The following is a 23340-nucleotide window of genomic DNA, read 5'->3' as shown; positions in this document are numbered from 1 at the left end:
TTGTTCATAATCCGTACGTGCACGTGATCTAATCTAGTTATGAAATATATCAATTGCATGTTGGTTCAGTGGTGATTGGGCCTGAACTTGGTAGGGAGGACCTCATGTTCGATCCCCTGCAACAACAATTGGGAGGGGACTAAAACCTATTCACCTAGAACTCGCCTCGAATCCGGATTAACCCTAAAAGTGAACCGGGTGGTAACACTAAAAAAAAGTATGAAATATAGAGTGATTTCCTTCAATATTGCATAAAGATCCAATAATTCCCAAAATACGTTACTTTCTAACTTAATTCCCACCATATCGTCCACGTCAGCATGGAAGAAAGAAAAGTTTTTTTTTCCCGGTTCAGAACAGAGCCGCCATCTCAAATGGCTGTTTTGTTTAAAGAAAATCGTCATTCGAGATGGCGGTTCAAAGGGGTAAACCGCCATCTCAAATAGCAGTTTTCTTTAAAACAAAACCACCATTTGAGATGGGGTTTAACCCTTTGTATCGCCATCTTAAATGGTGGTTTTGTACCTATCCTTGCAGCCAGTAAATGAGCTGAAACCTTCATGCCAAATAGTAAACCTTGCAAACAAGTCCAAGACCTTCAACAACCTCTACAAATCAACTTCAACAACCTTCACCAATCATACCAACCAACCAAACCATAACACTTAGGCAATAAAATAGAAGAGTGCAAACAAAAATTTTCCAAAATAAAAGTTCCAATAGTTATATTACATTACACATGAGTTTCTAAAAGTTCCAAAAGTTCCAATACAAGAAAGAACAAAAGATTACACATAAGTTTCTAGTGTATCTAAAATCTAAATTATACGTTGTTTCTTTGCATGTTCGGACGATAAAAATGAGGACTCACCCTCCTCGGCAATTGGCTCGGGACGATGACTATCAGAGCAGTATTTTTGTCGCCGGTAAGTGAGAAGCTGCAAAGGAGGAGATAAAATAACTTGTGATGCAGGCGGAGATGCAGTACGAACAGGAGGGGGAGGAGTAAATGGTGGAGGGCGTAGAGGGGGAGTAAGTGGTGGTGGGCATGGAGAAGGTGGTGGTGGAGGGAGTAGAGGAGGAGTAAGTGGTGGAGGGCGTGGAGAAGGTGGTGGTGAAGGGCGTAGAGGAGGAGTAAGTGGTGGAGGGCGTGGAGAAGGTGTCAGTGGAGGGCGTAGAGGAGGAGTAAGTGGTGGAGGGCGTAGAGAAGATGGTAGTGGAGGGCGTAAAGGAGGAGTAAATAGTGGAGGGCGTGCATGTGGTGGTCGAAAACCACGCCCTCGAGAAACATGTGAGGTGGAGGAGGTGTCGGGTGTACAATGAGACGAGGTTAAATCATATTGTTGAAGGATATGGTCTTGCCCCGCTCTTGATAAGGTGTCAATGCAAGATGAACTCAAATTGAGTAACGTACCAAGAGTGAAAGGAAGGGTCAAATTGGGCGGTACGCGTATAATCCACAGCTCGAGTACATCTTGAGGCAAGATCAGCCAATGCATGTGACTACAAAAAAGAATGTGAAACAACAATTAAAATTCAGCATTAGTTATGAATATAAACATTATACATGAAAATGGAACATGGATTAATTTACCAAAATAATATCAGAGGAAGACGGTTGATAATAAGTGGTGGGGGGTGATCATGTAACAGGTGTAATGAGGAGTCTAATGATGCTACAATACCAATCCATATACTCCTTCATCCTCTCACGATGACCGGCAAAAGGAGTGCCTCGAAAAATCTGACTCTCACGATCACGCCACTCCTCCACATATTTACGATGCAACTCTTCAAACTTCTTGTTTTTATGTGGTCGATACACATTATGAAGATCAACACTCGTATCACATCTACAAATCTTGGGTAGTAAACCAAGTACCGTCTCTGTATATGGCTGTGAAGTCATCTACAATAAGTAAAAAGTAAGTATTTAGGCTATTTTAGGTGAATTTAAGATAACATAGGCTATTTAAGGTGAATTTAAGCTTTTTTTAGGCTATTTTAGGTGAATTTAAGCTTTTTTAGGCTATATTAGGTGAATTTAAGCTATTTTAGACTATTTTAGGTGAAACTCAAGCTATTTTAAGTGAACTTAAGCTATTTTAGGCTATTTTAGATGAACTTAAGCTTTTTAGGCTATTTTAGGTGAATTTTAAGCTATTTTAGGTGAATTTTGGCTATTTTTAGGTGAATTTAGGCCATTTTATGCCATTTTAGGCGAATTTAGGCTATTTTAGGTGAATTTAGGCTATTTAAGGTGAATTTAAGCTATTTAAGGCTATTTTAGGTGAATTGAAGCTATTTAATGCTATTTTAGGTGAATTTAGGCAATTATATGTCATTTTAGGTGAATTTAAGCTATTTTAGCTTATTTTAGGTGAATTTAAGCTATTTTAGCATATTTTAGGTTATTCTAAGCTAGACTATTTTAGGTGAATTAAGGCTATTTTTAAGTGAATTTGGGCCATTTTATGCCATTTATGTGAATTTAGGCTATTTTAGATGAATTTAAGCTATTTAGGTGGATTGAGGCTACTTTAGGTGAATTTAGGATATTTTAGGCTATATTAGGTGGATTTAGGCGATTTTAGTTGAATTTAGGCTATTTTAGTTGAATTTAGGCCATTTTATGCTATTTTAGTTGAATTTAGGCTATTTAAGGTGAATTTAGGCTATTTAAGGTGAAGTTAGGCTATTTAAGCTAAATGTCGGCTATTTAAGGTGAATTTAGGTCATTTCATGCTATTTTAGTTGAATTAAGACGATTTTAGGTGAATTTAGGCAATTTTTGGTCAATTTAGGCAATTTATACATTAGTTGACTTAATTGACCTAAGTTGACCTAGGTTAACCTATATTGACCTTAGTTGACCAAATTGACTTAACTTCACCTACGTTTACATATTTAGGTGATTTTAGGCGATTTCAGCTATTTTAGGCTATATTAGGTGAATTTGGGCTATTTTATGCTATTTTAGTTGAATTTAGGCATTTTTATGCTATTTTAGTTGAATTTAGGCCATTGTATACTATTTTAGTTGAATTTAGACGATTTTAGGTGAATTTAGGCTATTTAACTTCACCTTAGTTGACCTAAGTTGCTCGATGAACAATTGCATTGTGGTTGATTGTGTTTGAGACATAGCAATCAACATTGCTTTTAAAGAATTGCCATCATCCAAAGGAATGACTGAAGGAAATAATGCCCTTGGTCCAAGTATGCATTCAATGTTAAGTCTAATAAATGCGGTTCAGTATTAATTAACAAGTTAATAATTCAGTGAGATCAAGTGAGCTGAATGCCTAGCTAGAGGCCGCTTCAGTTCAAGTGGAATTAATGATATTAATCCACAGCTTACTCTTGACTGAACCCGTAGGGTCACACAAATAGTACGTAAACGGATCAAGTATTTAATAGCATTAAATACTCCATCTATGGATATTCGGAATCGACGGATCTTGGTTTCAGTGGGAGCTGAGATCGTCACAGGCAAGAAATGAATACTCCGAAAACGATGATATTGCCGGAAACGGAAATATGGATCGTATCGGAAATATAAATATTATCCAAGTCGTAGATGTTGCCGGAAACGGAAACATGGTACGTATCGGAAAATATTATCGGAAATGGAAATATTGCCGGAATCGGAAATATTGCCGGAATCGGAAATATTGCCGGAAACGGAAATATTGTCAGAATCGGAAATATTATCGGAATCGGAAAATAATTCCGGAAACGGAAATATTAAATATTTGTTCGAAACGGAAATTGATTCCGGAATCGGAAATATTGAATATTGTTCGTATCGGAAATGAATTCCGGAATCGGGAAATTAATCGGAAGCGTATCGTACGAATTAGCATCGGACGAGGCCTGCCAGACGAAGGCCCAGCACGAAGCCGGGCCATCGCCCAGCAAGCCAGCGCGCCACAAACGCACCAGCCAAGGCTGCGCCAGGCCCACCGCAAGGCAGGCCCAGCGTGCGCCAAGGCTACGGCAGCGTGTGGGCTTGCGGCAGTGGGCTGCGAGCTCGCGGGCTGCGCGCGCGCATGGCGCCCCTCGTGGGCTGCTGTGCGTGCGTGTGTGTTTGTGTGCTACTCGAATCCTAAAGCTACCGGGATTTGTCATATGATTAAATCTAATCCTAAAAGATTTAGTTTATTTAATTAGAGTCCTAGTAGGATTATAATTAAATGAATTAGTATCCTAATAGGATTCCAAATCCTTTTCCATAACTCTATAAATAGGTGCCTAGGGTCACATATTTACATCGAGCATTCAAGTATTCAAAGTGAGTTTTTGAGAGCAAAATTCAGTCATACAATTGCCTATAAAGTGCCGAAAATTCTAAGTACCTTAAGGGCGATTCTAGTTGGTCAATCTTAAGGCGGATCCGGACGTGCTGTGGACTATCTACGGAGGGACGACACTTGGAGTCCTAAAGACTTGTTCTTGTTCGGTTCGGGCGCAGCTAGGGAGGGCACGCAACAAAGAGTATGCATCTAAACTATGCTAAATGATTATGTGTAAATAATATGTTTTCCTGGCTTTATGGTTTTTCAGCATGATTTATGAATTGTCATATGTATCATAACCTAACAGTGGTATCACGAGCCTCTTATTATTTTCATAATCTAAATTGCATGAACATGGTTAAATATTACAAATTTTCAAGAATTAAAAGGGGTGATTAATTTTCGTAATTGTTAATTAATTGCAAATTGCGTTTATTTAATTACACGTACGCAATTTTTCGGCAGTTTCTTCGTTACTCATCCAAATCGAGTGATTTTTGTGTCAATTCCGCATGTAAAAGGCATTCTAAAATTTTGACAAAAATAGTAATTTTCTGCCGAACCCAGAATTCTCAAATTCGAAGCCTAACTATGACTTTTCGGAGGTTTTAGTTTTTCAAATGCAAAATTTCGTAAATTTAAGATGTTAAATTAAATATTTGCGATTCTTGTTGATAAATCTTGAATTTTTGATTGACCTACTGTATATGTTTAACAAGTTTGAATGCCTAGCCTTGTTAATTATGCAATCTAATTTGTAATTATGATTAATTTGTTGAAAATTAGAATAATTTAGAATTAATTTGATTTTCATAATTAATTATAATTTAATTAGATACCTATGATTAAAAACCACCATAAAAATTGTAAATTTATTTTAAATTTTAAATTTTTATGACCTAGACTTGAATCCATGTTAATCGGAAATCAATTGAATAATAAATTTTCGATTTTTCGCCCTAAAATTATGAGATTAATATTATTTATTAATTTGTCATTAATTTTAAATATAATTTTTTAAAATTTTATGCGATTCGCTCATATAACTTGCACGCACAAAGCAAAGGACGCTACGTGTTACCCTTAAGGGGTGTTGTATAGTGCGGGCATGTGACGACGAGCAAGGGAGCTCGTCGCCAATGCGGCACGAATGCAATGAGCAAGGCCATGGTGCACGAGCACAAGGCAGCAGCCCTGCCTTGTGTCGTGGGCTGTGAGCAATGGACGAATGGGCGAGGGCGAAAGCAAGGCACAACAGTCGCGTGTGGGCAGCAAGCGAGCTGCGCCACAGCGCGCACTGCCTCGCGCAAGCGTGCGGAGCCTCGCGCGCAGCGAGCGCAAGCTCGCGTGCCACGAGTGCTACGCCCAGCGTCGATGCCTCGCGCAGCGAGCGAGGCTCGCAGGATCGAGCGCTGGCAAGCGCGCGCAGCGAGCAATGGCCCGCATAAAGCGAGCGCTGGCGAGCGAGCGCAGCGAGCGATGGCTCGCGTGCATCGAGTGTTGGCGCGCGCAGCGAGCACCAGCTCGCGTGATGCCTTGCGAAGGAGAGCAGCAGCATCGATGCGACGCAGCGCATGGGCTGCGCGCACATGGCCAGCGATGGCTGTGTGCGTGTGGCCCATGGGCGTGCGTTGCGTGGGGTTGTTGCGTTGCGATTGGATCGTTTTGAAATTTTAATTTGAAATTTTCAGTTTACGTAATTTTAATTAATTTTAAAATTAATAATTTAAATTATTTTCTTGGATTTTAATTTTGAATATTGTAATTATAATAAATTTTATTTATTCTAATTATTTTACTAAAATTAAAATCATGAATTAATTTAAATACGACTGAAATTAAATTAAACTTTTTGGATTCAATTATAAATTTATATGAGCTTTAAATTTTAATTAAATTTGTATGTTTCCGGTTAGACTAGAAATACATTTTTATGTTTAAAATTAGTAAAGCATATGAATTTATTGGTTTAAGTGGGAGCCCTTTTAGTCATAAACTCTTGATTAGGTCTACAAATCCTTAAGGTTAAAACAACTTGATTAGAATTAATAAGGACTGAATAATTGGTAGATTATTGGTGCCCTTAATTAATTGCTGCAAATGTTTACGTGATGCATAATGTGTTTTACTAACCAGCTATGTGGGCCATTCATGATAATGAATGGGTGAATGGTATATATTGCATATGTACTGTTTTGTAGGTTATGAAGTGACTAGTATGGCCCAAATAGGATAGAAAATATGGTCTGCGTACCATTAATTTGAATGTAATTGGTCTAAAGTACCAAAGTTGTTTTTCAATTCAAATATGGTCTGCGTACCATCAAATAGTTGTAATTATTTTTAATTATAGCTTATCCTATTTGAAGAAAATGGTGCCTCCCACGGAGATTTTCAAGACGGACTTTGAAGTTAAAGCTTCAAGATGAAGTCGGGCCATACTAGATCACATTTATCTTGTGCATGTTTTAAGTTATTTATTGCTTTTAAATATGTCTTAAAATGCATGAGATCAAAAGCTTGATTATGTTGCATGATTAAGGATTTTAGTTCACTTAAAATCTAACCAACATAGTAAGAGCCTTAAGTTCCAAACTTAAAAATTGAGTTAAAAGGTGCCATGCCAAAATATACACTTGCTTGGATATCCTTTACATCAATCTAGTAATAGTTTTCGCTCAGCGAGGTGTTACTTATTGGTCCTAAAGGGGCAAGGTACACAAATAATTGTGAGTACATGTTAGTTTTGGTGAAACTCAACGATATAAGTAAGGAGTCCTTTTATGTCGTGGCAAAATCGATAGGTTTACCTAATAAGTTCCTAGACGTACCTATCAACCAAGAATAGTTTCTAGACTATTAGCAGAAGGCTTTTGCTTACCTAAGATGTTTTAGGATTAAGTCGACAAACTGTGCTTAGTTCTTCAATGATTTTAGGATCTTGGAATCATTTTATTCACACCTGCCGGAACACATAACTTGAATAAAATGCTTAATAAACATTGAATTATGCATGTATGCTAGAATTTAAGTTTATTAAGAGAAACTGTGAATGGTTATTTATTTGTTTATTCTTTTCAATTGTAGTTTTAAATATGGTAAACAACAATTCATTCAACATTCGATCAATTCTCGAAAAGGAGAAGTTGAACGGGAAAAACTTCCTTGGCTGGCAAAGGAACTTGCAAATAGTTCTTATGCAGGAAGAAAAGGAGTATGTCCTAGAAGAGGCGATGCCCGAAGCCGCAGGCGACGGGGTCACTCAGGCAGCCCTCAATCGTTGGATTGATGCCAACAAGGATGTGAAATGTCTAATGCTCGCCACCATGAGTGCAGATCTGCAGAAAACGTTCATCAACTCAGATGCTTTCACAATCATCAGTGAGTTGAAGAACATGTTCCAAGATCTGGCTCGAGTCGAAAGATTCGAGACTCATAGGCAAATTCTTGAGACCAAGCTTAAGAAAGGCGAGCCCGTAAGTCCACATGTTCTCAAAATGATTGGACTCATTGAGAATATGAGTCGGCTGGATCAGCAATTTTCTCAGGAAATGGCTATAGACACCATCCTCCATTCTCTTCATAGCGGGTATGATCGGTTCAAACTGAACTACAATATGAATAGTCTGGACAAAACGCTCACTGAGCTTCACGGTATGCTGAAGACCGCTGAAAAGACGCTCAAAAGTGATAAGCAGGATGTGCTTATGGTGCGTGGGGGCAAGTTCAAGAAATCTGGAAAGAAGAGGAATGCTAAGAAAGGTGGCAACAAGGCCAGCCCAACTAAGCAAACTGGCGCCAAATCTGTAAAGAGGAAGGTCAGTCAACCCACTTCTGAATCCGAATGCTTCTACTGCAAGAAGAAGGGGCATTGGAAGAGAGATTGCTTGAAGCTAAAGGAAGATCAGAAGAATGGAACAGTCGTTCCATCTTCAGGTATTTTCGTTATAGACTGTATACTTGCTAATTCAACTTCTTGGGTATTAGATACAGGTTGTGGCTCACACTTATGTTCCAATCCACAGGGACTAAGAAGAAGTAGAAAGATAAGCAAGGGTGAAGTCGACCTACGAGTGGGAAATGGAGCACGGATTGCTGCATTAGCTGTAGGAACTTATTATTTGTCGTTGCCCTCCGGGCTAGTTTTGGAACTGGAAGAATGTTTCCATGTTCCAAGTCTTACTAAAAACATCATTTCAGTTTCTTGCTTAGATGCTAAGGGATTTTCCTTTTTAATAAAAGACAATAGTTGTTTGTTTTATTTTAAAGAGATGTTTTATGGATCTGCTAGATTAGTCAATGGACTTTATTTATTAGATCACGACAAACAAGTATATAACATAAATACCAAAAGGGCCAAAAAGGATGATTCAGATCTCACCTATCTGTGGCATTGTCGATTAGGCCATATAAACTTGAAACGCTTAGAAAGACTTCAAAAGGAAGGAATTCTAGAACCATTTGACTTAGAGGATTATGGTAAATGCGAATCATGTTTACTTGGAAAAATGACAAAGCAACCTTTCTCTAAAGTTGGAGAAAGAGCAAATGAACTATTGGGTTTAATCCATACAGATGTATGTGGACCAATGAGTACAAATGCTAGAGGTGGTTTCAGCTACTTTATCACTTTCACTGATGACTTCAGTAGATATGGTTATGTCTACCTAATGAAGCATAAGTCTGAATCCTTTGACAAATTCAAGGAATTTCAGAGTGAAGTAGAGAATCAATTAGGCAAGAAGATTAAGGCACTGCGGTCTGATAGAGGCGGTGAATATCTGAGCTATGAATTTGATGACCATCTGAAAGAATGTGGAATTCTATCAGAATTGACTCCTCCTGGAACACCACAATGGAACGGTGTGTCGGAACGGAGGAACAGAACCTTGCTAGACATGGTCAGGTCAATGATGGGTCAGGCCAAACTTCCATTAGAATTTGGGGACATGCACTAAATACAGCTGCACTCACTATAAATAGAGCTCCGTCTAAAGCTGTCGAAAAGACTCCATATGAATTATGGTTTGGAAAGTCTCCAAATGTGTCTTTTCTGAAGATTTGGGGATGTGAAGTATACGTCAAACGATTGATTTCAGACAAACTTCATCCAAAATCTGACAAATGTATCCTTGTGGGCTATCCAAAGGAAACAAAGGGGTATTACTTCTACAATACATCTGAGAACAAGGTGTTTGTTGCTCGAGATGGTGTCTTTTTGGAGAAAGACCACATTTCCAAAATGACAAGTGGGAGAAAAGTAGACCTCGAAGAAATTCGAGTCGAACAACAAACTCTAAAGAATGCTCAAGATGACATTCAAGATGAAACTCAGAGATCTTTAGAAGAATCTGGTGAGAATCATGGTCAAACTAGAAATGTTACCCCGCGTAGATCGCAAAGATATAGATCTCAACCGGAAAGGTACTTAGGTATTTTGACGAACGAGAGCTATGATGTTCTATTACTTGAAAGTGATGAACCTGCGACTTACAAACAAGCTATGACGAGCCCTAGCTCCAAGCAATGGCAAGAAGCCATGCAATCTGAATTAGACTCCATGTCTGAAAACCAAGTATGGGATTTGGTCGATTTGCCAGATGGCTACCAAGCCATTGGAAGCAAATGGGTTTTCAAACTGAAAAAGGACAAAGATGGGAAACTTGAAGTTTTCAAAGCTAGATTGGTTGCAAAAGGTTACAGGCAAGTCCACGGTGTGGATTACGATGAAACCTTTTCACCAGTTGCAATGCTAAAGTCTATTCGGATAATGTTAGCAATCGCTGCATATTACGATTACGAAATATGGCAGATGGATGTCAAAACTGCTTTCTTAAACGGCGTTTTAACAGAAACTGTGTTTATGACACAGCCTGAAGGTTTTGAGGATCCAAAGAATGCTAAAAAGGTATGCAAGCTAAAGAAGTCAATCTACGGATTGAAGCAGGCATCCAGGAGCTGGAATATACGTTTTGATGAAGCAGTCAGTGACTTTGGTTTCATCAAGAACGCAGACGAATCTTGTGTATACAAGAAGGTCAGTGGGAGCAAAATTGCTTTCCTAGTATTATATGTCGACGACATATTACTTATCGGAAATGACATTCCTATGTTGAACTCTGTCAAGATTGGGCTTGGGAAATGTTTTTCGATGAAAGATCTAGGAGAAGCACAGTACATATTGGGCAACAAGATTTACAGAGATAGATCTAAAAGGATGATTGGACTTAGTCAAAGCACTTATATCAATAAGGTGCTTGATAGGTTCAAGATGGCGGACTCCAAGCGAGGCTACCTACCCATGTCTCATGGAATGACTCTTAGCAAGAATCAGTGCCCAAAAACACTTGATGAGCGTAGACGAATGAATGGGATTCCATATGCATCATTGATTGGTTCAATAATGTATGATATGATATGTACACGCCCGGATGTTGCGTACGCACTCAGTGCTACGAGCAGATACCAGTCAGACCCAGGAGAGGCGCATTGGACTGCTGCCAAGAATATTCTGAAGTACCTGAAAAGGCACAAAGATGACTTCCTGGTCTATGGTGGAGATGATGAATTAATTGTTAAAGGCTATACGGACGCAAGTTTCCAAACCGACAAAGATGATTTCAGATCACAGTCTTACCTTATGTTCAAGAGCAAGCATCGAGCGACAAAGGAATTAGGAAATGCACACTTGTCCCTAAGGACAAGTGGGAGACTGAAGGAAATAATGCCCTTGGTCCAAGTATGCATTCAATGTTAAGTCTAATAAATGCGGTTCAGTATTAATTAACAAGTTAATAATTCAGTGAGATCAAGTGAGCTGAATGCCTAGCTAGAGGCCGCTTCAGTTCAAGTGGAATTAATGATATTAATCCACAGCTTACTCTTGACTGAACCCGTAGGGTCACACAAATAGTACGTAAACGGATCAAGTATTTAATAGCATTAAATACTCCATCTATGGATATTCGGAATCGACGGATCTTGGTTTCAGTGGGAGCTGAGATCGTCACAGGCAAGAAATGAATACTCCGGAAACGATGATATTGCTGGAAACGGAAATATGGATCGTATCGGAAATATAAATATTATCCAAGTCGTAGATGTTGCCGGAAACGGAAACATGGTACGTATCGGAAAATATTATCGGAAATGGAAATATTGCCGGAATCGGAAATATTGCCGGAAACGGAAATATTGTCAGAATCGGAAATATTATCGGAATCGGAAAATAATTCCGGAAACGGAAATATTAAATATTTGTTCGAAACGGAAATTGATTCCGGAATCGGAAATATTGAATATTGTTCGTATCGGAAATGAATTCCGGAATCGGGAAATTAATCAGAAGCGTATCGTACGAATTAGCATCGGACGAGGCCTGCCAGACGAAGGCCCAGCACGAAGCCGGGCCATCGCCCAGCAAGCCAGCGCGCCACAAACGCACCAGCCAAGGCTGCGCCAGGCCCACCGCAAGGCAGGCCCAGCGCGCGCCAAGGCTACGGCAGCGTGAGGGCTTGCGGCAGTGGGCTGCGAGCTCGCGGGCTGCGCGCGCGCGCATGGCGCTCCTCGTGGGCTGCTGTGCGTGCGTGTGTGTTTGTGTGCTACTCGAATCCTAAAGCTACCGGGATTTGTCATATGATTAAATCTAATCCTAAAAGATTTAGTTTATTTAATTAGAGTCCTAGTAGGATTATAATTAAATGAATTAGTATCCTAATAGGATTCCAAATCCTTTTCCATAACTCTATAAATAGGTGCCTAGGGTCACATATTTACATCGAGCATTCAAGTATTCAAAGTGAGTTTTTGAGAGCAAAATTCAGTCATACAATTGCCTATAAAGTGCCGAAAATTCTAAGTACCTTAAGGGCGATTCTAGTTGGTCAATCTTAAGGCGGATCCGGACGTGCTGTGGACTATCTACGGAGGGACGACACTTGGAGTCCTAAAGACTTGTTCTTGTTCGGTTCGGGCGCAGCTAGGGAGGGCACGCAACAAAGAGTATGCATCTAAACTATGCTAAATGATTATGTGTAAATAATATGTTTTCCTGGCTTTATGGTTTTTCCGCATGATTTATGAATTGTCATATGTATCATAACCTAACAGTGGTATCACGAGCCTCTTATTATTTTCATAATCTAAATTGCATGAACATGGTTAAATATTACAAATTTTCAAGAATTAAAAGGGGTGATTAATTTTCGTAATTGTTAATTAATTGCAAATTGCGTTTATATAATTACACGTACGCAATTTTTCGGCAGTTTCTTCGTTACTCATCCAAATCGAGTGATTTTTGTGTCAATTCCGCATGTAAAAGGCATTCTAAAATTTTGACAAAAATAGTAATTTTCTGCCGAACCCAGAATTCTCAAATTCGAAGCCTAACTATGACTTTTCGGAGGTTTTAGTTTTTCAAATGCAAAATTTCGTAAATTTAAGATGTTAAATTAAATATTTGCGATTCTTGTTGATAAATCTTGAATTTTTGATTGACCTACTGTATATGTTTAACAAGTTTGAATGCCTAGCCTTGTTAATTATGCAATCTAATTTGTAATTATGATTAATTTGTTGAAAATTAGAATAATTTAGAATTAATTTGATTTTCATAATTAATTATAATTTAATTAGATACCTATGATTAAAAACCACCATAAAAATTGTAAATTTATTTTAAATTTTAAATTTTTATGACCTAGACTTGAATCCATGTTAATCGGAAATCAATTGAATAATAAATTTTCGATTTTTTCGCCCTAAAATTATGAGATTAATATTATTTATTAATTTGTCATTAATTTTAAATATAATTTTTTAAAATTTTATGCGATTCGCTCATATAACTTGCACGCACAAAGCAAAGGACGCTACGTGTTACCCTTAAGGGGTGTTGTATAGTGCGGGCATGTGACGACGAGCAAGGGAGCTCGTCGCCAATGCGGCACGAATGCAATGAGCAAGGCCATGGTGCACGAGCACAAGGCAGCAGCCCTGCCTTGTGTCGTGGGCTGTGAGCAATGGACGAATGGGCGAGGGCGAAAGCAAGGCACAACAGTCGCGTGTGGGCAGCAAGCGAGCTGCGCCACAGCGCGCACTGCCTCGCGCAAGCGTGCGGAGCCTCGCGCGCAGCGAGCGCAAGCTCGCGTGCCACGAGTGCTACGCCCAGCGTCGATGCCTCGCGCAGCGAGCGAGGCTCGCAGGATCGAGCGCTGGCAAGCGCGCGCAGCGAGCAATGGCCCGCATAAAGCGAGCGCTGGCGAGCGAGCGCAGCGAGCGATGGCTCGCGTGCATCGAGTGTTGGCGCGCGCAGCGAGCACCAGCTCGCGTGATGCCTTGCGAAGGAGAGCAGCAGCATCGATGCGACGCAGCGCATGGGCTGCGCGCACATGGCCAGCGATGGCTGTGTGCGTGTGGCCCATGGGCGTGCGTTGCGTGGGGTTGTTGCGTTGCGATTGGATCGTTTTGAAATTTTAATTTGAAATTTTCAGTTTACGTAATTTTAATTAATTTTAAAATTAATAATTTAAATTATTTTCTTGGATTTTAATTTTGAATATTGTAATTATAATAAATTTTATTTATTCTAATTATTTTACTAAAATTAAAATCATGAATTAATTTAAATACGACTGAAATTAAATTAAACTTTTTGGATTCAATTATAAATTTATATGAGCTTTAAATTTTAATTAAATTTGTATGTTTCCGGTTAGACTAGAAATACATTTTTATGTTTAAAATTAGTAAAGCATATGAATTTATTGGTTTAAGTGGGAGCCCTTTTAGTCATAAACTCTTGATTAGGTCTACAAATCCTTAAGGTTAAAACAACTTGATTAGAATTAATAAGGACTGAATAATTGGTAGATTATTGGTGCCCTTAATTAATTGCTGCAAATGTTTACGTGATGCATAATGTGTTTTACTAACCAGCTATGTGGGCCATTCATGATAATGAATGGGTGAATGGTATATATTGCATATGTACTGTTTTGTAGGTTATGAAGTGACTAGTATGGCCCAAATAGGATAGAAAATATGGTCTGCGTACCATTAATTTGAATGTAATTGGTCTAAAGTACCAAAGTTGTTTTTCAATTCAAATATGGTCTGCGTACCATCAAATAGTTGTAATTATTTTTAATTATAGCTTATCCTATTTGAAGAAAATGGTGCCTCCCACGGAGATTTTCAAGACGGACTTTGAAGTTAAAGCTTCAAGATGAAGTCGGGCCATACTAGATCACATTTATCTTGTGCATGTTTTAAGTTATTTATTGCTTTTAAATATGTCTTAAAATGCATGAGATCAAAAGCTTGATTATGTTGCATGATTAAGGATTTTAGTTCACTTAAAATCTAACCAACATAGTAAGAGCCTTAAGTTCCAAACTTAAAAATTGAGTTAAAAGGTGCCATGCCAAAATATACACTTGCTTGGATATCCTTTACATCAATCTAGTAATAGTTTTCGCTCAGCGAGGTGTTACTTATTGGTCCTAAAGGGGCAAGGTACACAAATAATTGTGAGTACATGTTAGTTTTGGTGAAACTCAACGATATAAGTAAGGAGTCCTTTTATGTCGTGGCAAAATCGATAGGTTTACCTAATAAGTTCCTAGACGTACCTATCAACCAAGAATAGTTTCTAGACTATTAGCAGAAGGCCTTTGCTTACCTAAGATGTTTTAGGATTAAGTCGACAAACTGTGCTTAGTTCTTCAATGATTTTAGGATCTTGGAATCATTTTATTCACACCTGCCGGAACACATAACTTGAATAAAATGCTTAATAAACATTGAATTATGCATGTATGCTAGAATTTAAGTTTATTAAGAGAAACTGTGAATGGTTATTTATTTGTTTATTCTTTTCAATTGTAGTTTTAAATATGGTAAACAACAATTCATTCAACATTCGATCAATTCTCGAAAAGGAGAAGTTGAACGGGAAAAACTTCCTTGGCTGGCAAAGGAACTTGCAAATAGTTCTTATGCAGGAAGAAAAGGAGTATGTCCTAGAAGAGGCGATGCCCGAAGCCGCAGGCGACGGGGTCACTCAGGCAGCCCTCAATCGTTGGATTGATGCCAACAAGGATGTGAAATGTCTAATGCTCGCCACCATGAGTGCAGATCTGCAGAAAACGTTCATCAACTCAGATGCTTTCACAATCATCAGTGAGTTGAAGAACATGTTCCAAGATCTGGCTCGAGTCGAAAGATTCGAGACTCATAGGCAAATTCTTGAGACCAAGCTTAAGAAAGGCGAGCCCGTAAGTCCACATGTTCTCAAAATGATTGGACTCATTGAGAATATGAGTCGGCTGGATCAGCAATTTTCTCAGGAAATGGCTATAGACACCATCCTCCATTCTCTTCATAGCGGGTATGATCGGTTCAAACTGAACTACAGTATGAATAGTCTGGACAAAACGCTCACTGAGCTTCACGGTATGCTGAAGACCGCTGAAAAGACGCTCAAAAGTGATAAGCAGGATGTGCTTATGGTGCGTGGGGGCAAGTTCAAGAAATCTGGAAAGAAGAGGAATGCTAAGAAAGGTGGCAACAAGGCCAGCCCAACTAAGCAAACTGGCGCCAAATCTGTAAAGAGGAAGGTCAGTCAACCCACTTCTGAATCCGAATGCTTCTACTGCAAGAAGAAGGGGCATTGGAAGAGAGATTGCTTGAAGCTAAAGGAAGATCAGAAGAATGGAACAGTCGTTCCATCTTCAGGTATTTTCGTTATAGACTGTATACTTGCTAATTCAACTTCTTGGGTATTAGATACAGGTTGTGGCTCACACTTATGTTCCAATCCACAGGGACTAAGAAGAAGTAGAAAGATAAGCAAGGGTGAAGTCGACCTACGAGTGGGAAATGGAGCACGGATTGCTGCATTAGCTGTAGGAACTTATTATTTGTCGTTGCCCTCCGGGCTAGTTTTGGAACTGGAAGAATGTTTCCATGTTCCAAGTCTTACTAAAAACATCATTTCAGTTTCTTGCTTAGATGCTAAGGGATTTTCCTTTTTAATAAAAGACAATAGTTGTTTGTTTTATTTTAAAGAGATGTTTTATGGATCTGCTAGATTAGTCAATGGACTTTATTTATTAGATCACGACAAACAAGTATATAACATAAATACCAAAAGGGCCAAAAAGGATGATTCAGATCTCACCTATCTGTGGCATTGTCGATTAGGCCATATAAACTTGAAACGCTTAGAAAGACTTCAAAAGGAAGGAATTCTAGAACCATTTGACTTAGAGGATTATGGTAAATGCGAATCATGTTTACTTGGAAAAATGACAAAGCAACCTTTCTCTAAAGTTGGAGAAAGAGCAAATGAACTATTGGGTTTAATCCATACAGATGTATGTGGACCAATGAGTACAAATGCTAGAGGTGGTTTCAGCTACTTTATCACTTTCACTGATGACTTCAGTAGATATGGTTATGTCTACCTAATGAAGCATAAGTCTGAATCCTTTGACAAATTCAAGGAATTTCAGAGTGAAGTAGAGAATCAATTAGGCAAGAAGATTAAGGCACTGCGGTCTGATAGAGGCGGTGAATATCTGAGCTATGAATTTGATGACCATCTGAAAGAATGTGGAATTCTATCAGAATTGACTCCTCCTGGAACACCACAATGGAACGGTGTGTCGGAACGGAGGAACAGAACCTTGCTAGACATGGTCAGGTCAATGATGGGTCAGGCCAAACTTCCATTAGAATTTGGGGACATGCACTAAATACAGCTGCACTCACTATAAATAGAGCTCCGTCTAAAGCTGTCGAAAAGACTCCATATGAATTATGGTTTGGAAAGTCTCCAAATGTGTCTTTTCTGAAGATTTGGGGATGTGAAGTATACGTCAAACGATTGATTTCAGACAAACTTCATCCAAAATCTGACAAATGTATCCTTGTGGGCTATCCAAAGGAAACAAAGGGGTATTACTTCTACAATACATCTGAGAACAAGGTGTTTGTTGCTCGAGATGGTGTCTTTTTGGAGAAAGACCACATTTCCAAAATGACAAGTGGGAGAAAAGTAGACCTCGAAGAAATTCGAGTCGAACAACAAACTCTAAAGAATGCTCAAGATGACATTCAAGATGAAACTCAGAGATCTTTAGAAGAATCTGGTGAGAATCATGGTCAAACTAGAAATGTTACCCCGCGTAGATCGCAAAGATATAGATCTCAACCGGAAAGGTACTTAGGTATTTTGACGAACGAGAGCTATGATGTTCTATTACTTGAAAGTGATGAACCTGCGACTTACAAACAAGCTATGACGAGCCCTAGCTCCAAGCAATGGCAAGAAGCCATGCAATCTGAATTAGACTCCATGTCTGAAAACCAAGTATGGGATTTGGTCGATTTGCCAGATGGCTACCAAGCCATTGGAAGCAAATGGGTTTTCAAACTGAAAAAGGACAAAGATGGGAAACTTGAAGTTTTCAAAGCTAGATTGGTTGCAAAAGGTTACAGGCAAGTCCACGGTGTGGATTACGATGAAACCTTTTCACCAGTTGCAATGCTAAAGTCTATTCGGATAATGTTAGCAATCGCTGCATATTACGATTACGAAATATGGCAGATGGATGTCAAAACTGCTTTCTTAAACGGCGTTTTAACAGAAACTGTGTTTATGACACAGCCTGAAGGTTTTGAGGATCCAAAGAATGCTAAAAAGGTATGCAAGCTAAAGAAGTCAATCTACGGATTGAAGCAGGCATCCAGGAGCTGGAATATACGTTTTGATGAAGCAGTCAGTGACTTTGGTTTCATCAAGAACGCAGACGAATCTTGTGTATACAAGAAGGTCAGTGGGAGCAAAATTGCTTTCCTAGTATTATATGTCGACGACATATTACTTATCGGAAATGACATTCCTATGTTGAACTCTGTCAAGATTGGGCTTGGGAAATGTTTTTCGATGAAAGATCTAGGAGAAGCACAGTACATATTGGGCAACAAGATTTACAGAGATAGATCTAAAAGGATGATTGGACTTAGTCAAAGCACTTATATCAATAAGGTGCTTGATAGGTTCAAGATGGCGGACTCCAAGCGAGGCTACCTACCCATGTCTCATGGAATGACTCTTAGCAAGAATCAGTGCCCAAAAACACTTGATGAGCGTAGACGAATGAATGGGATTCCATATGCATCATTGATTGGTTCAATAATGTATGATATGATATGTACACGCCCGGATGTTGCGTACGCACTCAGTGCTACGAGCAGATACCAGTCAGACCCAGGAGAGGCGCATTGGACTGCTGCCAAGAATATTCTGAAGTACCTGAAAAGGCACAAAGATGACTTCCTGGTCTATGGTGGAGATGATGAATTAATTGTTAAAGGCTATACGGACGCAAGTTTCCAAACCGACAAAGATGATTTCAGATCACAGTCTTACCTTATGTTCAAGAGCAAGCATCGAGCGACAAAGGAATTAGGAAATGCACACTTGTCCCTAAGGACAAGTGGGAGACTGAAGGAAATAATGCCCTTGGTCCAAGTATGCATTCAATGTTAAGTCTAATAAATGCGGTTCAGTATTAATTAACAAGTTAATAATTCAGTGAGATCAAGTGAGCTGAATGCCTAGCTAGAGGCCGCTTCAGTTCAAGTGGAATTAATGATATTAATCCACAGCTTACTCTTGACTGAACCCGTAGGGTCACACAAATAGTACGTAAACGGATCAAGTATTTAATAGCATTAAATACTCCATCTATGGATATTCGGAATCGACGGATCTTGGTTTCAGTGGGAGCTGAGATCGTCACAGGCAAGAAATGAATACTCCGGAAACGATGATATTGCTGGAAACGGAAATATGGATCGTATCGGAAATATAAATATTATCCAAGTCGTAGATGTTGCCGGAAACGGAAACATGGTACGTATCGGAAAATATTATCGGAAATGGAAATATTGCCGGAATCGGAAATATTGCCGGAAACGGAAATATTGTCAGAATCGGAAATATTATCGGAATCGGAAAATAATTCCGGAAACGGAAATATTAAATATTTGTTCGAAACGGAAATTGATTCCGGAATCGGAAATATTGAATATTGTTCGTATCGGAAATGAATTCCGGAATCGGGAAATTAATCAGAAGCGTATCGTACGAATTAGCATCGGACGAGGCCTGCCAGACGAAGGCCCAGCACGAAGCCGGGCCATCGCCCAGCAAGCCAGCGCGCCACAAACGCACCAGCCAAGGCTGCGCCAGGCCCACCGCAAGGCAGGCCCAGCGCGCGCCAAGGCTACGGCAGCGTGAGGGCTTGCGGCAGTGGGCTGCGAGCTCGCGGGCTGCGCGCGCGCGCATGGCGCTCCTCGTGGGCTGCTGTGCGTGCGTGTGTGTTTGTGTGCTACTCGAATCCTAAAGCTACCGGGATTTGTCATATGATTAAATCTAATCCTAAAAGATTTAGTTTATTTAATTAGAGTCCTAGTAGGATTATAATTAAATGAATTAGTATCCTAATAGGATTCCAAATCCTTTTCCATAACTCTATAAATAGGTGCCTAGGGTCACATATTTACATCGAGCATTCAAGTATTCAAAGTGAGTTTTTGAGAGCAAAATTCAGTCATACAATTGCCTATAAAGTGCCGAAAATTCTAAGTACCTTAAGGGCGATTCTAGTTGGTCAATCTTAAGGCGGATCCGGACGTGCTGTGGACTATCTACGGAGGGACGACACTTGGAGTCCTAAAGACTTGTTCTTGTTCGGTTCGGGCGCAGCTAGGGAGGGCACGCAACAAAGAGTATGCATCTAAACTATGCTAAATGATTATGTGTAAATAATATGTTTTCCTAGCTTTATGGTATTTCCGCATGATTTATGAATTGTCATATGTATCATAACCTAACAATGACTACATATGACCCGGGCATCATTGGATACCTCATTAATAGATTAACTCCACATATCTCGAGTCACATCTCGTAAGATCATAAACCTTACTCAAAACCTCATCATAACTCATTTGAGAATTGACAAACCCAAAATTTCGCTCTCCCCCTTTATATGTAACATTCTTGTTTGTAAGAATCAAATATCAAAAGTAAGTGTGTATGACCATGATAAGAGAGAGAAACTCTAGAGAGAAGCGAGAGAAAACCTTGCCTTCTCCCCCAAGTTTCCCTTCGGTGCATGATCTCCATTGTGCACTGCTGCCATGGCAAGGAAGTCTGGGGGCAAAATGCAAGGTAGTAAGCATGGCAATGCAAAGCAGAAACCAAGAGGACCTTCATCTGATTCTCAGGCTCTTAAGACTCGATCGATTGAGGAGGTTTTAGGAGTCGAAGCACTGGATTTGACGAGTGAAAATGAAATTCTCACCCCCAAATCTGGATTGAAACACTTGCAAGCTCGTTCTGAACTCAGGCGTTCCTTCAATGAGTGGATGCAATCTGTTCACTGATCAGCTAACAAGGTGAATAATACTCCATCTAATGTTGATATTGGTACGATTTCCATTCCAATATTGCAACAATTTGATGAAGTAATGACTGAACATGCTGATAGTGTTGATGATGAATTTAGGCCACCTGATCCAATTGAAATGCATCCTGTTTCTAGCCCTGTACAGATTGATCTTGATGATATACAGGATGAGGTGGATTTTTGGAATTCTTCCATAATATGCTATATAATTGGTGCTAATCCCCCAATACATGTTATGGAAGGGTTTATTAGGAGATTCTGGAAGAACTTTAATGTTGATAAGGTGGTGTTGGTGAAAAAGGGAATCTACTTAGTGAGATTTCTGACTATGGACATGAGAGACAAAGTCACTTCTGGCCATTTTTTCTTTGACAGCAAACCTATGATAGTGAAACCTTGGAGTGTTGATATGGATATGGAGAAGGAAGAGATCAAATCTGTTCCCATCTGGATTCAGTTGAGTCTGAATTTTAAGTATTGGGGTGAAAAATCTCTTTTCAAAATTGTGAGTCAGTTAGGCAAACCAATTAAGAGGGATACAACCACTGTGAGTAGGGATAAACTTCAGTATGCTAGGGTGTTGGTTGATATGCCAATCACACAAAAGCTTCCTGATCAAGTTTCATTTATGAATGAGCATAGTGAGCTGGTTCAGGTACCTATCACCTATGAGTGGAGACCAACTGTTTGTGATAATTGCAAACTTGTTGGACATTCAACCATTGAGTGTAGGAAGGGGAACACTAAGAGAATATGGGTGCAGAAAAAACAACAAGTTCAGAATCACACAGAAGTGGTGGCACCAGAGGTGGATCAGGAGGGGTTTTAGAGAACTCTCAGGCCAATCAGGGTTAGACCTACCAATTTGGTTCCAACACCAGTTGTTAATTCTTTCCAAATGCTGAATGATGATGGTGGTCACAGTGCTTGCAGTACTGCTGAGTTGGATAGGGAAGATGACATTGAGGAGGGTAGCACAGGAAGAGGGAACTCTTCTAAATCTTATGGATAGGATATTATCATGGAATGTTAGGGGTATCAACCTAGCTCAGAAACAGGATACTGTGAAGCATTTTCTTCATAAATATCATGTGGGGTTAGTTGGTCTCCTAGAGCATAAGGTTAATCTTCCTAACTTAGGGAAGCTTTACCAAAGAGTTTCCCAAATTGGTGTTTCTCTAGTAATGCAAGTTATCATAATGGTGGCAGAATTATTTTGGCTTGGAATCCAGGAAGCTTTTCTGTGAGTATCCAAGCAGCTTCTAGTCAGTTTATGCATTGCTTCATTCAACCAGTGAGTGGTATGCCTAGTTTTTTCTGTACTTTCATTTATGCTTTCAATGATAGCTCTAATAGAGAAGTGTTGTGGAAAGATTTGAAAGCTTTAAACACACAAGATCCCTGGATCTTGTGTGGAGATTTCAATTATGTTATGAGTACTGATGAGAGAGTTGGATCCCCTGTTAGGAATGCTGAAATAATGGATATTTGTGATTGTATGCATTTCTGTAGTATGGAAGATATTAAGAGTGTGGGTAATTTCTACACTTGGAATAATAAACAGCATGGTGCAGCTAGAGTTTTTTCTAAAATTGATAGAATAATGGCTAATCCTAAGTGGTTAGGTGTTTATAGCTCAGCTGAAGTGTGTTTTATGAATGAGGGTTGTTTTGATCATTCCCCTGGATTGTTGACTGTCTATCCTAGGGATACAGGGGGGAAAAAGCCTTTTAAGTATTTTACAATGTGGAAATCTGCTCCTCAGTTTCTGACTCTTATCCAAGAGCAATGGAGTGGTACAGTTCAAGGGAGCAAGATGTTTGGTGTTGTTCACAAACTGAAGAAGGTGAAGTTGGTTCTCAAAGAGTTGAATAGAAAGGGATTCTCTGATGTTCAAGCTGCTGATCTTCAAGCATACCATGACATGATTGCAGCTCAGACATCAATGCATCTTGATCCTGCTGATCAGAGTCTTGCTGATGCAGAACTCAGTGCAGTGCAGAATTATAAAAATAAGCATCAAGCCTATTTAGAGTTTTTGAAACAGAAGGCAAAGGCTTCATGGATTAGGGATGGTGATGAAAATACCTCCCTCTTCCATTAGAGTATCAAAGCTAGGAATAATCATAACCAAGTTTACAGCATTCATGGCATGGATGGGATTTGGAGAGATAATCCTGCTGATATCTCTCAAGCTTTCTTGGATTATTACACAACTTTGCTGGGTACTACTCACACTGATAGAAGACCTGTTCTTAGTCATATTGTCCATGCTGGTCCCTTGATTACAGATGCTCATAGAAATATTCTAAATGCTTCTTATACAGCTGATGAGGTGAAGAAAGCTTTGTTCTCTATTCCTGGTAGGAAAGCACCAGGGCCTGATGGGTATGGATCCTACTTCTATAAAGATGCTTGGAGTATTGTTGGTGATGATGTTGTCAATGCTGTTCTGGATGTTCTCCAACAAGGCAGGTTACTTAAGGAGTTAAACCATACAGTCATTACTCTCATTCCTAAGACTAAGTGTCCAAAGAATGTGAGTGAATTCAGAC

General features: G+C 39.4%; 2 protein-coding genes across 2 annotated transcripts; both read left to right on the top strand.

Annotated features, from left to right (window-relative positions):
• Positions 1–20846: 20846 nt before the first annotated feature.
• On the top strand, positions 20847–21614 carry LOC110803521 (uncharacterized). The gene has a single exon (XM_022009031.1). The coding sequence runs from the start codon at positions 20847–20849 to the stop codon at positions 21612–21614; it is 768 nt and encodes a 255-aa protein (XP_021864723.1).
• A 79-nt stretch (positions 21615–21693) lies between these two features.
• LOC110803520 (uncharacterized) lies at positions 21694–22889 on the top strand. Its single transcript, XM_022009030.2, has 2 exons — positions 21694–22028; positions 22133–22889. Exons 1-2 carry the CDS (start codon positions 21694–21696, stop codon positions 22887–22889), a joined length of 1092 nt encoding a protein of 363 aa, XP_021864722.2.
• Positions 22890–23340: the final 451 nt, after the last annotated feature.

The sequence above is a fragment of the Spinacia oleracea genome, chromosome 4, assembly GCF_020520425.1.
Source record: "Spinacia oleracea cultivar Varoflay chromosome 4, BTI_SOV_V1, whole genome shotgun sequence".
NCBI lineage: Eukaryota > Viridiplantae > Streptophyta > Magnoliopsida > Caryophyllales > Amaranthaceae > Spinacia > Spinacia oleracea.
The sequence above is the reverse complement of the archived record's forward strand: the minus strand, read 5'-3'. Positions and strand labels throughout refer to the sequence as shown.

Bases quoted from the DNA above. Each gene is read 5' to 3' on its own strand.
- LOC110803521 (XM_022009031.1), top strand. From the start codon at position 20,847: ATGACTGAACATGCTGATAGTGTTGATGATGAATTTAGGCCACCTGAT.
- LOC110803520 (XM_022009030.2), top strand. From the start codon at position 21,694: ATGATGGTGGTCACAGTGCTTGCAGTACTGCTGAGTTGGATAGGGAAG. The intron at 22,029-22,132 runs GTGAGTATCCAA...TTTCAATGATAG, and splicing joins GGAATCCAGGAAGCTTTTCT to CTCTAATAGAGAAGTGTTGT.